Source organism: Sciurus carolinensis, chromosome 1, assembly GCF_902686445.1.
Source record: "Sciurus carolinensis chromosome 1, mSciCar1.2, whole genome shotgun sequence".
In the NCBI taxonomy this organism is placed as follows: Eukaryota; Metazoa; Chordata; class Mammalia; order Rodentia; family Sciuridae; genus Sciurus; species Sciurus carolinensis.
Window position 1 is genome coordinate 60,098,489 of NC_062213.1, and position 14,368 is coordinate 60,112,856.

A 14,368-nucleotide genomic window follows, 5' to 3' on the forward strand; every position below is an offset into this window, starting at 1 on the left:
TGATTTTTTTTTAGCTGTTCAAATACATACATTTCAAGAAATCATTTTCTTGAAATAGTTTTCTAGAGAAGGCTGTTCTCTGCATCCAACCTCATCTGAATCTTCCTGGGACTCAGGAGACAGTCTTGGCCCCAGAGTGAATTGCTGTGAATACTTGGCCAGATATCAAAATCCATGTAAGACAAGCACTTTGAGCTTTCTGCAATTACAGAAAACTCCCAACCTGTAGGAATTGGAGTTATTCTCATTTACAGCACTCTTGGAATTGCACCTGTGTAATTATTTACGGCACTAAGAGCAGTAAGCATACAGATCGTATCACTTAAGATACTGTTTGTATCTTAAGTATTGCCACATAAAACTTGAACCCCCTGGTTTGTGTCCTTGAAGTGATTCTAGCTACCTCTTTCAGGTATGTCATCAATTCCTACACAGAATTAACCACTTCCTTGATCTCTAGCATCCCCTTTCCAGTCAAGCATTTCTTATGTAACCAAAAGTAGAAGTACATATGGCATGTTCCCTTTTAAATTATTATTCATAATTTTTTTTAAAAAATTCATGCTGCAGCTGGGTGTGGTGGTACACATCTGTAATCCTAGTTGCTCAGAAGGTTGAGGTAAGAGGATCCCAAGTTCAAACTCAGCCTCAGCAGTTTAGCAACGCCCTAAGCAACTTGGCAAGACCCTGTCTCAAAATAAAAGATACAAAGGGCTAGGGATATGACTCAGTGGCTAAGCATCCCCCAAGTTCAATACCTGGTATCAAAACAAACAAACAAAAAAATCACACTACATGATGTACAGATATTTGCTTTTCACTTCATAGTTCAATAGTTTTGATGTTTCTAGTCATGTTTATAAACTCTTTGGTCAGTCGGTCTTTGGGTGATTTATGTACCTATTGCAATGCTATGAAAATAGCATTGTCGTATTAGAGTACCTTATGAAATGTTGTATATAGTACATTTAAGGAGTTCTTTTATATATTCAAGTTATGATCAGTACCAAATTGTAAGGATCACTTTTTTAATGAGGAATATAATTCAATAATTTATTTAACTGGTAAAAATGGATTTGTTAATCTAAGCTCTTAAAATTCACTGAATTATTAAGATGATTTATCATCAGTGGCATTTTTCAAAATGATATCTTAAAGAGAAATTTCTGTCAAATATGTTCTAAGAAACGAATGAAAAGAATGTATAGAAGTTAAAACAACTATTCAAAATCTGCATTTGATTGATCATGATTTTGATATCATATTTCAATCAAATGTAGCCATGAAGTTAACTCTTCTCATACAATATTAAAAGAAATTGTAAGATGTCATTCTTACATAGATTTTCAAAGTTGAAAAGTAATTTTAGTGTCCTCCTGGATTCTTCCTTATACCAGAAATCATGTTTCATGTGTAATTAATCTCTATAACTTATAGCTTCATTCTCCTGGGTTCTACAATTGGCCTCTTAGCTGATTTCTTATTTTTAAGAAACATTTTTTCCATGATTTGATTGCAATGGCCTATTCATAATTTTCCTCAAATGTCACATTCTCCATGTCTTTGTTTTTATGTTCCCTCAATCAGAAATATACTTTCCAATTCTTTTGCATATTGTCAATATCCAAATCCTATTTATAAGCTCAACTCAAATACTATATCCTCTATTAAACATCCCAGTACTCATAATAAAAAATAACTGATCTTGCTTTCTCAGGTCTCATTGTTTGTTCCTTTAATAGTAGTGACAATTTTTTTTCTTTAGTATTTACTGACCAACAGATTTCCATGAAAAGCACATTTTACAAACTTTAGCAGTTCACCCTAATGACAGCATAACTGATGGTAGTACTATAAATAATCCTTTCTTTCTTTTGTTTTGTTCTACTTTGCTTTGTTTGGAAGTTAATATTCTGGAAGAACTTCTGAATACCTCTGCAGATTTTACACACTAGAATTCGCATCTGAATCTAGGTTGAGTGGATTCTTAAATTACGTGGTACAGTGAATCCTATCACTTCCTGTATTCTCTAACATGAATATTAAACTGTCAATCTTCCTCACTAGATTCAAACTTCTTCAGAACAAAGATATGTTGTTTATCTTTGTGCTTTTGAGCACATCCTACTTGAGACATTTCTTGACCATGGCATGTAAAAAATAAATATTTGTGAAGTATTAATGATGCTTACATTAAAAATCCCTCTTTTTTTCATTTTTATTCTAGAATTACTATGATTTATTGGGAGAATCTGCAGAGAAATATAGAGGCAGTTCTATGGGAATACAGTAACAGTATTTTATTCTGCTGAAGTATCATCCAGTTGAATATCTTGTGATGTCAAGACCTCCTTCCTTTCAGAATTTCCTTCTTTAATGCCAACACCCTGGGTTTGATCCTCAGCACCAGCACCAACACCACCCCCAAAATTTTCTTCTTTAGACAGAACAGTTCAACTCTACACAAAGATCTGTGTTTTTCTAAATAAATACCCCTATAGGTTTTGATATGCACTTTTGATCCTATTTATCTGCCACCTAATTGCTCTCTGGATCTTTGTATTTAAGTTGAATTCTTATATAGTGCAAGGATAACGATGATTTATAAATAAAAATGACAAAAAATAACTTTATTCATTTCTGTCTTTTACCATTATTATCTTAGGGAAGATAGGTTTTACTTTTTTCCTAGATTATCAAAGTGTACTAAATATATATTATTCCATCTCTAAAAAAAGTAAAATAAGTAGACAATATCAAAACAGCATTTATTAAGCTACCTGTTACTCTAATGTCTAATACAGGTAGGAGAATGTGTGAATGATATTTCAGATTAAATGTATATGAAAAGGTCTGACATAGGATAAGAAGGAAGTTAAACAAAACACTTCTTATTTTAATGCTGCTTTTGTCATATAAAAATATAATACCTTTGTGTTGCAAAATATATTTTTACAAATTTTACATTCTAAAATAAAGAGCAGAAGTTGAAATTAAAACACATGAATTAGTGATAATGTTTCAATTACTAAAAAATTGAATCATTTTTAACTAATTTTTATTTTCATTTAAAAAATCAGCATGACAAATATGTTATCTAATTAAAATAGATATAATTATCCAAAAATAATCCATTGAATAAGAAGTACATATTCTTCAGCACATTTCTTTGTTGAAATATAAATTATATTATGTTAAAATATAATTTTAAATTATGACTAATCTCTTGTCTAATTTAGAAATCACAATAGCTCATTTAATAATTGCTGGGAATTCTATTCATCCAGGAAATTCAGAAGCATATCCACTGTGGTCCCCGCTCACCTGGGATTTACTTGTAATTGGCAATAAACAACAACAAAGAAATAAAAATTATAAATACAAGTATATGGAACAAATGGTGAGGCATGAGGGATTACGATGAGATACTTGCAGAAGTGTTCACAGAAAGGTTTAAGTATGACATGTTAACTGAATCTTGAAGGAAGCAAGTCAGGAGATCAAAGAGAAGGCAGAATAAACAACCTGTGCAAATAATGAAGCTAGGCATTTGTTATCTGGGACTCTTCCATTATGAAATCCTTAACTACAATATCTTTTTCTAACCAAACCCAGATCGGGACAACTTTTCCATGTTAATTGCTATTTCCAAACATCTGTAGGTCAGGTTCATTCACACATTCAAAGCCTACCTTTTTCTCTAGTTCATCCATCCTTGAGGCTGTAGTTTACCTGGAAATGAATTATAATCAGGACTGTTTCATAGTTTTTCAGCATTTTTTCCTAAATGATTCTCAATATTATTTCATAAATTTGAATTTTTTTGGAATTGTAATCTATGCTTCATAAAACTGATTTGACTTACTAATTGGATTACCAATTTAATTTACTAACCTGATTTTACTGATTTACTAATTTGATTTTTGATGACACTATAATTCATATTTTGAAGAACCAAATTTCAAAATTATTTTTAGTGATATACAAATACAAATGAATTATCTATATTGTTTGAGGTTGGGTTTCCTTAAAATTAGACTCTGAGGTTAGTATGGTGGAATGGTAGTCAAATTGCATTCAATGACATTATTAATACACTCAATGTGGTCTTTAACTTGTGTTCTTCTGACTCAGCAAGAATTGTTCCTTCTCTTCTCACTCTATGAAATTAAATTATATCTCTTCTCTTCTCCACGGAGCTATTAAAAGTGTTTTTTTTTTCATAATTTAAAAGGTGGTTTTGAAATTATTTAAGTATTAACTATAATATAAATTAAAATATGTATTTATTACTAAATTGAAACTGAGGCATAGCTCAGTGGGAGAGTGCTTGCCTTGTATACACAAGGCAATCCCCAGCACCACAGGCAAAAAAAATAGAAGTGAAAAGGTATGGGAGAGTTCTTTCATTGTAGAAAGTCAACAGGTAAGGTCTAAAACTTAAAAAGAGAAAAAAGTATGATATAAACATATTTTCAAATTATGAAGAAAAAAACACCAGACAAAACAGCTCCAGTATTTGAATGCTATTATGGCAGAACAGAACATGGGAAAAAGAGGAATGGTGGGAAAGAGGGTTACAAGTTTACATTATAAACCTTAAATGTAATTTGTCTTTTAAATGATGTGTGCATACACCCGATAACAGTAAAAATAAAATAGAAGAAAACTATAAAAATAAAATTTGCTGGTCCTTATAAATGAGAAATTTCATGTAAATTTTAAATACGAACAGAAGGTACCAGCAATTAAAATATCTAGGTTAGCAATTTGTGTGCTAAAGGATCCACATACAAAGATTAAATAAATTTAGATGGTATATTTTAATTACCATCACAAAACCAAAAAGCAAGGAAAACTACATAATAAAAGCATAAATGTGAGAATTGCCCCTTCAACTGTCATCCAACTCTGCAATTATTTAAAGATGTGCTAATTAATTTTTCCTTGACCTCTAACAACTAGTGTTAGATTCTATATCAATTAAATGACCACATAAAAGATATTATCAGTATCTAAAATTATGATAACACTTTTGATAATTAATTGAAACACTCCATTTCAATTATTTTTTTCTCAGTTTTTATTTAGAAAGTTCAGTCAAACAAGGTACATAGTTTAGAAATACTTTAATTTCATTATAATTTAACATTTAAAAAATCTAATTTTTGATTTTCAACAATGAAATTTATAAAAATAATTTTACATTTATAAAATGAATTATTTCACAATAAATTATTCATTTCTATTACCTGAAAAACTATGTTTTATATAAAAGCAATAACTTCCTTTATATTTTGAAAATGTGCTAAAAATATCAGCTCCTCTTTGTCCAGCATTTTTGGCAGTACAGTCTATAAAAATATTATATTACAAATTCCCTGACTAGTTATTAAAACAAAATCATTACTAATAATCCCTAAAGCAGATGCGTTTGTTATCTATTTGTGGATAAATTAGAGGACTCACTATGACCAAATTTTAGTTTTATATCCTAAAGGTATTTGCTATGGTCTGAATGAATGTGTCCCCCAAAATGCAAATGCTGAAACCTAACCATCAATGTATTTATTAGGGGTGACACTGGGAAGTGATTAGGCCACGAGGGTTGAGCCTTCATGAATGATAATAAGCCTCTTATAAAAGAGACCCCAGAAAGCTGCCTTGCCCCTTCCTCATGTGAGGACAAGCTAGAAGGTGCCCTCTATGAACCAATGGCATGATCTTAGCTTCTCAAGGTTGAGAACTGCGAGGATTAAGTTTCTGTTGCTTTTAAGCTGCCCAGTTTATGTGATTTTGTTATAGCAGCCTAAATGGAATAGAATGTTAATCTCCTATAAAAAAAGAAAGAAAGAAAGAAAAACAAAAAGCTGGGCACCACAATCTCAGAGGCTCAGGAGACTGAGGCAGGATGAATTCAAAGCCAGCCTCATCAATTTATTGAGACCCTAAGCAACTTAGCAAGATCAGTCCAAAATAAAAAATAAAAAGGGCTAGGGATGTGATTCCGTGATTAAGTGCCCCCTGCCTGGGTTTAATACCTAGTACAAAAAAAAAAAAAAAAGTAAGCAAAAACCAAAAGGATATTTGTATTTTATAAATAGAAAATTTAAAAATTCCTATTCATGAAATACACACGAGAGTAAATTTCAAAAAAATTAGAGTTAAAAGATTTTTCTCTTTCTCTTCCCTTCCTCTTCCATCTCTCATTTAATGATATATTTTACAGTTCCACAAGGGTACCGGCTCTTGATGCAATATTTTTGGTTCTCTTAAATCACTGATAGGTTTTACATAACACTTTTTCTGTTTAAAGACTTCAATTTCTCTTTAAGAGCCAACAAGTTAGTTAACATTTATACAATCTTTTTCTTCGTAGGGTAAGTGGTAGCTATGAAATCAAAATCTTAGAAATGTTGAAGTGCCCTGAACAAAACAAAACAAAGCATTTGATTTAATATCTTACAGTGTGGAATACTCTTTTTTTCCTTTATAGGTATTGTTGATAATCACTCAACCAATTTCCCCTGCTTCAGCAGGTAGTGAGAGAGGAGAGAAGAGTCACTGCTTCATGAGTCCACTCTTAAACGTTTTAAAATAAACTTGTGCTGTAGATACCAACTTTTCAGGGATGTATTCCTCAGTCTAGAATTAAACATTCAATATATTCCTGAGCTTCTGAATTTTTGAAAATCTGCTAAGTCGGCAATTCCAGTTTGTTTTTGCTCTCATCAAAATCTCTGATGTGTTAGTGAATTGTCTTCAACTTTTTAGGGGAAAAACTCTCTCATTAAAAGAACACAAATGACTTCTTATTCAGTTGCAACAGTTTCAGACTCATCTCTTATGTAAATATTACAGAAGCAGGATGGATAATGGGCAATCATAACTCTTATGTGAGTTTAAACACCACCCTGTAAGAAACTCACATTTCTTTATGCACCAAAAAAAAGTATTCTCGACTAGGGCTGGGTTTGCATGTAGACCTCTTATTCTTTGGGTTTATGAACTTTGGTTATGTTCCTTGAGCCCTCAAGCTAAAGGCTCCTTAATTTCTAAAAGAGATGGTAATACCTCTCTAACAGGTTTTCCATAAGAATTAAATGAGGCACATGTATGGTAGATAGTTATTTGTCTCCCAATTCAGTTCTCCCAGAGATGGCTGGCTTCAGCTGGCACAGGCTTCCCATGCAAAGACCATGCTGCCAGCCTCCCTGGGTGTTGCTTGTGCTAACTTCTAGTCAATGAATGACTATTTCTAGATTGTTTCAGGAGAGAGAAATAAAGGTCTCTCTTGGTTTAAAAGTTGTTTTAGGGGCATCTTTGTTACAATTTAGCTTATATCCTAACTTACCTTAGACTACATCTTCAAATATATATTTCAAAGAGTATACAGTTTTCTTAGAATGGCTTTTTAAGAATATACTGAACTTGAGAACCATGGACAAAAGAGATGCTTCTTAGTCACAGAATGCCCATAAGTGATTCTTCTTCAAAGAAATGTACTCTACTTTAGAGTCACTGCTTTATTTTTCTAATCTGCAAGTTTATAATTTATAAAAAAAAAAAAAAAAAAAAAAAAAAAAAACTTGGTTCATTTCATATTAACCTTGGATTTCTCATCTGCTCTTAGCCAAAAAGAACAATTAGTTCTGCATCACATCACAGCAAAGCAATTATTTACAGATTTAAATTAATAATATGAAAACAAATGAAAGTAGTACATAAGATTTCACTGGTTCAGGCACAGTGCAGGGGCAGTTGGAAACTACATAAACAACTTCAAACTCAAATATACATTGGTTGCACGTGAAAGTTTTCACCACAGCAAAGACAAACAAAAGGAGCATATAAACAAGAAAACCAAATATTTTATAACAGCACCATGAAGAAGCCTTGGCTAAGAGTTTGCCCAAAGTACTATCCTGAGATATTTCAAGACCAAAAGCCTTTCACACTTGTGCAGTGCCGTTCAGAAGTAAACACGTTCTCACAATTGCTTTTGTTTGGCGAGGGGCTGGTGTGAGATGACTGAAGCTTGATTTGAAGCTATTTTGTACTGTTCTTGTCCAGAGCCTTGTGGTGGGGAAGGGAGTGGTGTTTCAGGAGTTGCTGAAAAAGAATCATAGAATCGTCTGTGATGGGAGCACTCAACCTGTCCACCCACATTAATCCTACACAATGTCAACATGCGTTATTACATTTTGGAAATGTTTTTTAAAAGATCCTATGTAAAGTACTGATTTGTATAATGCATTTTCATTGTATAGGCTTACTAATGGAGAGGCAAGCTCATCTTCCTACTCAAAAAGCATTAAAGAGCAAAAGATGATGCACACACAAAAATATCTTCATAGTCACTTTTGGGTGTTTTCTGCCTTTCTTAAAAGCACTCATGAGTATTTAATTTCCTAACAAATGCAGCAGAAAGAAGTTAATGAAAAAATTAACAGAATGTTAGTTTTTTTTTTTTTTCAAATATTAGAAAGCAATCTTCATAATGTTTATAATCAAAATGCACATAAAATTAAAATATATTTGATTTGGAGTCTACTAATTCAAACACAGTAGATGACATAAAAATTAGAATTAAAATATTTTATAAATGTTCTGAAATCTAAGCTATAATAGAAGCATCTGAAATACACTGGCTCTGTTGCTTCACAATTATTCTATTACAATTGAGCTTGCTGGTCCTTTCCCCTTCAATGCAAAGAGCAAGCCTGAGTAATTGAATATAAAAAATTGAATTGAATATAAAAAGTTGTAGTTTGAATACTTCATTGTGTAGAATAGTATTTATTCCTACTGGGAATTTTTACCATATAAAATAATCCAGAAGTTATTTTGCAATTTAAAAAAAAAATTATTTTAGTACTCAATAATTATTTCATGTTTACAAAACTAACAGCATGAAAATGTTTGATCAGACTTTGGCACTGTAAACTTTATAGAGTTTTAATTTTTTTCCCCTCAATTTATAAAACCTCTACATAAAAACCAGAAAAGTCCCCATTCATGAGTCATTCATTAATATATTAACTTTGATTGATAAAAGAATATCCAAATTTCCCTTTTAAATTATTTCTGGATATTTAGAATGGAATTAAAATTGTAGTGGTCCTCTCTGTAAGTCAAAAATATGCATAAAATTAAATTGTTTGTTGAATGAGTTTGGCTTTGCATAAATTATAAAACATTTCAAATGAGTACAAGCAAAGTCAAGTTTACCTTTACAAGTGATTCTCATAAATATTATGTTGAAAGAGGGGAAAATGAAAATTGTGATTATGAGATTCTTAAAATCTTAGGAACAGCAATATGAGAACATTAGCATTCAAAAGGTAAAGGATCCTCCTGCAGTGGACTTCTCAAACTGCCTTGACAGTTGATGCCTACGATGCTTGCTATGTTGTTAATATGTTTCACTCTTGAGTTTATGAATAACTGATTTGTGAGAAAAATAATTCCATAGACTTTCTTACACTGGGATCTCTTCTTCTCTTTCCTCTTATTTATTTATTAAATGTAAAATAACATTATGTTACAAGGATGGTCCTAAATCAATCTCTTTCAAATACACTGGGACTCTCAGATTAAATATGCCATATTATTTTCAGAATTTATATTTTCTCCAAACGATTCCATTTCTCATGGACTCAAAGAATTTTGTTTTGAATACAATTTTCCCAAAACTCTATCACTGCTTTTATCTAAAGGACAGCATGAAGTTCTATGGTCTCAACTTCTCCTACCTCTAGTTAGCAGTCAGGTGGCACTCCCGAAATTGTTATTACATTACATGGAGCACACATTGTAACTGGTTATTAAAGACTACTGTGAATTTCATAGGAATGGAACCATATATAATATACATAAGAATTATATCACATAACTCAAGTCATCTCAGTGAGGTAACTGATTTGGCATTCAAAGGCAATGGATCCAAGGTAAATCTTGGATTAACTACTATAAATTCAGAAGCAATCAATTTAGATATCTTTATCAAACATAATGTTTATTCCCAGAGTGGCTTAGAAAAATAGAATCTGCGTTAAAGCTGCAATAACATCCAGTTAACTTAGCTACTGACAGCCTCTAGTATTTACATAGTCATCTGAGTTCCAAAGAGAAGCAGCTCTCATTTTGCACAACTCTGATACACAGACATTACAATTACCATGGCTTAAATTGTACCACTCTTGGGACAACATTGTTCAAAGTTCAATTCCCATGGTAACTCACAATTAACTGTGTGTAACTGCATAAATACAAAACTTCACTACCAAATCGTCCATCTATAAATGACTGCATAAATAACAGATGTGTTTTATAATCAGTTACTGATCACATCTGTCTGATTGATCATTGAACATCTTTTATTCAGTCCACACACTGACAACAAAGTTTAAAGTCCTGTTGGCTCCTTATCTCCCAATGATAAATTCATATAACATTTTACAAAAATGAATAATTGAAAGAGAACTGGCCAGTTAAGATGAAAGTAAAGCAAAGAAACAAATTGTGGTAATGCAGGAAGTGAAATTCAAATCCAACATAGCTGAGCATGGGAATGTGGACAAAGCCCCACTGTCTGAGCCTCTTAAATGCAGCTAGGAACTGATGGAAGAAAACCTTGTCCTCATAAATGAGGGAAATGGATGTGATGAAAAGAACAGCATTGTTATGCAAAGAAAGTAGAAGAGCAAAAGAAAACCTTCACATCAAACAACTTCTCAGAGATATTTCAGGATATTGAACATACAAAGGATAAAATGTTGGAAAATGATCCAGACTTCCAAAGGAGTAAAATTCACCGGGACACAGAGAACATTTATAAAAGAAGAAAGAAAGCACTGTACTTCACTGTACTTCACAATTAAAAAAGAAATAAAACATTAATTCTCAATGTTTCTAATGTTTTAGAGTAAAAAACATTATTAAATTTATCTATATATTTATACTCTATAGGTAAGTGAGTTCTTAATGTTTTGACATTTTTAAAGATCACAAGCAACAAAATTTTCCCACTGATTTGTTAAGGATTCCTTTGTATGGATGCAAATTATATGGTCATTTTTATGGTCCTGCACCATCATGGAGAGCCAGGACTACCTGTATGTTCTTTTGTCTTCCTAAAACCCATGAAGTTCACATCTTCTATTTATGAAACAAAATCTTGTCTAGAAAGAATATATAACTAACTGAATCCAACAATTTCCCACACTTTAGTCCTGGAGAGAAAATTGTACACATTTTTTTATTTTTTTCAATTTCTGGGTACTATTGAATTCTTTCCCCAAATACAACTTTTTCTCAAATAATTAACTTTAAGAATGTTGTAGAAAAGTAGCCTAGATACTTACAGATCTGGTCTGTATGAACCAATGTTGACATAGGACCTAAAAGTATAGTTTGTCCAGTTAATGGATCTTGAGACAAATGGGGGTGCATTGGATGATGGAGATGGCTGCCATCATTGGAAGCACCTACAGAACATAAAGAGATGCTTACATTGGTGATGTTTATGGAGAATGACAGATTTATCTTGGCACAAATATTTGACAGCTTAAATATTGCTGTTTTCGCCAAGTGCTTTTTGAGAATTCAAAAGTAAATTGTCATAGTAAAGACAATGTCAGCTTTCACTGTACATTCTCTAGATGAATGTTGTATCATAATGTTGTATATTAATAATGGACCTTGTATGCCATTTCCTGGAATCATTAGATTTACTGCCTATTATTAAAACAATTCCAAGAATCACTTGCCTCAAGCTTACAGTATTTGTGATCACCCTAATACCATGATCAACCTTTATTTCAGAAAGATATCATTAGAAACACATTAAGTACCAGAAAACTAAAAATAAATATAGTGATTTTACAAGGAAATTTAATCTAAATCAAAGCTTAAATGGTTTCTTAACTTATTACTCACGTTTTTTTTTACAGCATTAAAATCTCATTTTTTTCTTCTACTATTTTGTGTCAATAATCCAGGAGCAAAATATTTATTTTTAAGCTATTTAGTGTATATATGTGTGTGTGTTTAGGATGTTTTACAATACCTGTATTCTTGAAGTTTTAAAGAAATTAGGATATATAGATAGATATATATATACACATATATATATATTCACATACACATATGTGTACACACACACACACACACACACACTGTTCAGGAGGTTCTAAAAGCAGGAAATACATTTCTATTTACCTTACATGGAAAGATCTGAAAATGGAAGTAATAGGGACTGTGGAGGAAAGATGGTAGATTCTGGTAAGAATGGGGATTTGAATTTTTCCAGTATTTTTATCCCCACTCTAATGGGTTCTGCAGACTTTCTAAATGTAACAAATTGAATTTATTATGTCATGGTAGAAGAAGAAAAAAATTAGGAACATATGGCAACTTGAAAAGATGAAATAAATATGGACAAAAAGTAAATAAATAGGGCAAACTTGTTCTAACCTACTTAGTGTGATTTAAATCAATATAATAGAAATTCTTAAATGTACTCACCACCCAGTAGCATTTCCTGAAGTAGGTTGTCAATTTTAACCATGCCAAAAAGCTTCACGAACTGTATTTGCTCTATCATTTGCCAGGTGATGCTCTGCAGCGTGGGCAGGAGCAGAAGCAGCTCTCCGAACCTGCCCCGGGAGTCATATTGCCTGTCATTGATGTAGTCCTCCAGACTGATCTGCACTTGGAACCGCATGTTCTTAATTTTTACTGGGTCACTTAGTCCTTTTGCATCTAATAAAGAAACAAAAAGAACAATTTGAAGATTTAATGGAGCTAGAGTGTGAGAGTAAATATTCTAATATGAAAAACTAGTTTAATTTTCATTATATTATTTTTCAGGGGATTTTGAAAAACAAACCTGGATCAAAAAACACAATTGCTTTCAAGCAAGCATACTCATTGTCATCAATCTGGATTTCTTGAAAAGGTCGGACAAGCTCATCTAGAACACGATTGGCCACACGGCTGATCTCGACTTCACAGCTGTTACGGTGAATGACGTAGTTGTTTCCTAGGAGAAAAAGAAAAATGAACTATTTCCTCATCCAAATTGTCAGATGTTTAAGTTTTTACAAACCAATGTTTAAAATGGTCTACTCTTGATTTAGTTAGTACTTCATCCCTCAGTGGTGTTAAGTTAGTGATGTTAGACCTCAAGAATACTTAAAGGATCAATAACGATAATGGGATCACATGCATTTTAACAACTTCAGTCGCTGATGATAGCACAAAAGTACAGACTCAAACAAGCTAATAATTGACAAGGGAGAATCAAAATGTAATGATTAGCTTTCCCTTTGTCAGTCATCTATTAGTGTCTTACTCATTAATGAACATAATACAAATCCTTTAGAATCTTCCTTGCTTACAGTGGATTATAAACAGCACTCCTTTGGTGCCCCAGGCCTAGGAAGGAATAAGAACTATTTTAAGAAGTCTAAATAAAGGAAGTTGATTTTTAAGAATGAGCGTGTGTATTCTCATGAATTACCTCATTGGATGGTATATTCCCTCCTCCCGGTTTCTTTAAACAGAGGTGGGATAACCACTGTAAGGGGCTGAACCGGAAGGAGTTCAGCATTTGTATAGGGAGCTCAATCACCTAACCCCTCAAGATCTTTCTAACTTAGAAATTTTCTGGCTACCATATGATGAATGTGCATTATAGTTTCTGAAAGAAAGCTAAATTACTATTTTGTTTTTATAAAAAGCATAATATTCCAAATTCTTCCACTGCATCCAAGACAACTGTTATAGTTTGAATCTTGAATACCTCCCAAAGGCTTCTTTGCCAGCTCATGGAAAGTGATGGAATCTTTAAATAGTGGGGCCTAGAGGAAATAAGTGAGGTCCTTGGGGTCATGCCCTTGAAGAGGATATTGGGACCTAGTCCTTCTTTCTCTCTCTCTCTCTCTTTCTCCTTCTCCTTTCTGGCCATCACAGAGGAAGTATCTCGTTGTTTTTTTTTTTTGGTAACAGAGATTCAACTCGGGGTACTCGACTACTAAGCCATATCCTCAGTCCTATTTTGTATTTTATTTAGAGACAGGGTCTCACTGAGTTGCTTAGTGCCTTGCTTTCACTGAGGCTGGCTTTGAACTTGAGATCCTCCTGTCTCAGACTCCCAAGCTGCTGGGATCACACGTGTGCATCACCACATCCAGCTGAGCACTTCTTTTGTACTACACACCATGACTCTCTGCCTCACCAAATGCCCAAAGTGACAGGACCAACCGACTGAAAATTCCACAACTATGTGGGCCAAAATAAACCTTTCTTCCTTTTAAGCTGATTATCTCAGGTCATAGTCACAGGAAGTTGACTAACAAGGATC

The 14,368-nt window shown here is 32.7% G+C and overlaps 1 protein-coding gene across 4 annotated transcripts in view; it reads right to left on the reverse strand.

The window, feature by feature from the left end:
• Nucleotides 1-7,598: 7,598 nt before the first annotated feature.
• The window catches only part of Hnf4g (hepatocyte nuclear factor 4 gamma), a 135,061-nt gene continuing 128,291 nt past the window's right edge, over nucleotides 7,599-14,368 (reverse strand). For all 4 annotated transcript variants that reach the window (XM_047563715.1, XM_047563694.1, XM_047563704.1 and 1 more), the window contains 4 exons: nucleotides 12,893-13,045; nucleotides 12,529-12,765; nucleotides 11,367-11,489; nucleotides 7,599-8,112 (listed from right to left, as the gene is read on the reverse strand). In XM_047563715.1, coding sequence (XP_047419671.1) covers nucleotides 7,991-8,112; nucleotides 11,367-11,489; nucleotides 12,529-12,765; nucleotides 12,893-13,045 — 635 coding nt within the window. In that variant the 3' untranslated portion in view covers nucleotides 7,599-7,990. The remainder of the gene's footprint in view (nucleotides 8,113-11,366; nucleotides 11,490-12,528; nucleotides 12,766-12,892; nucleotides 13,046-14,368) is intronic.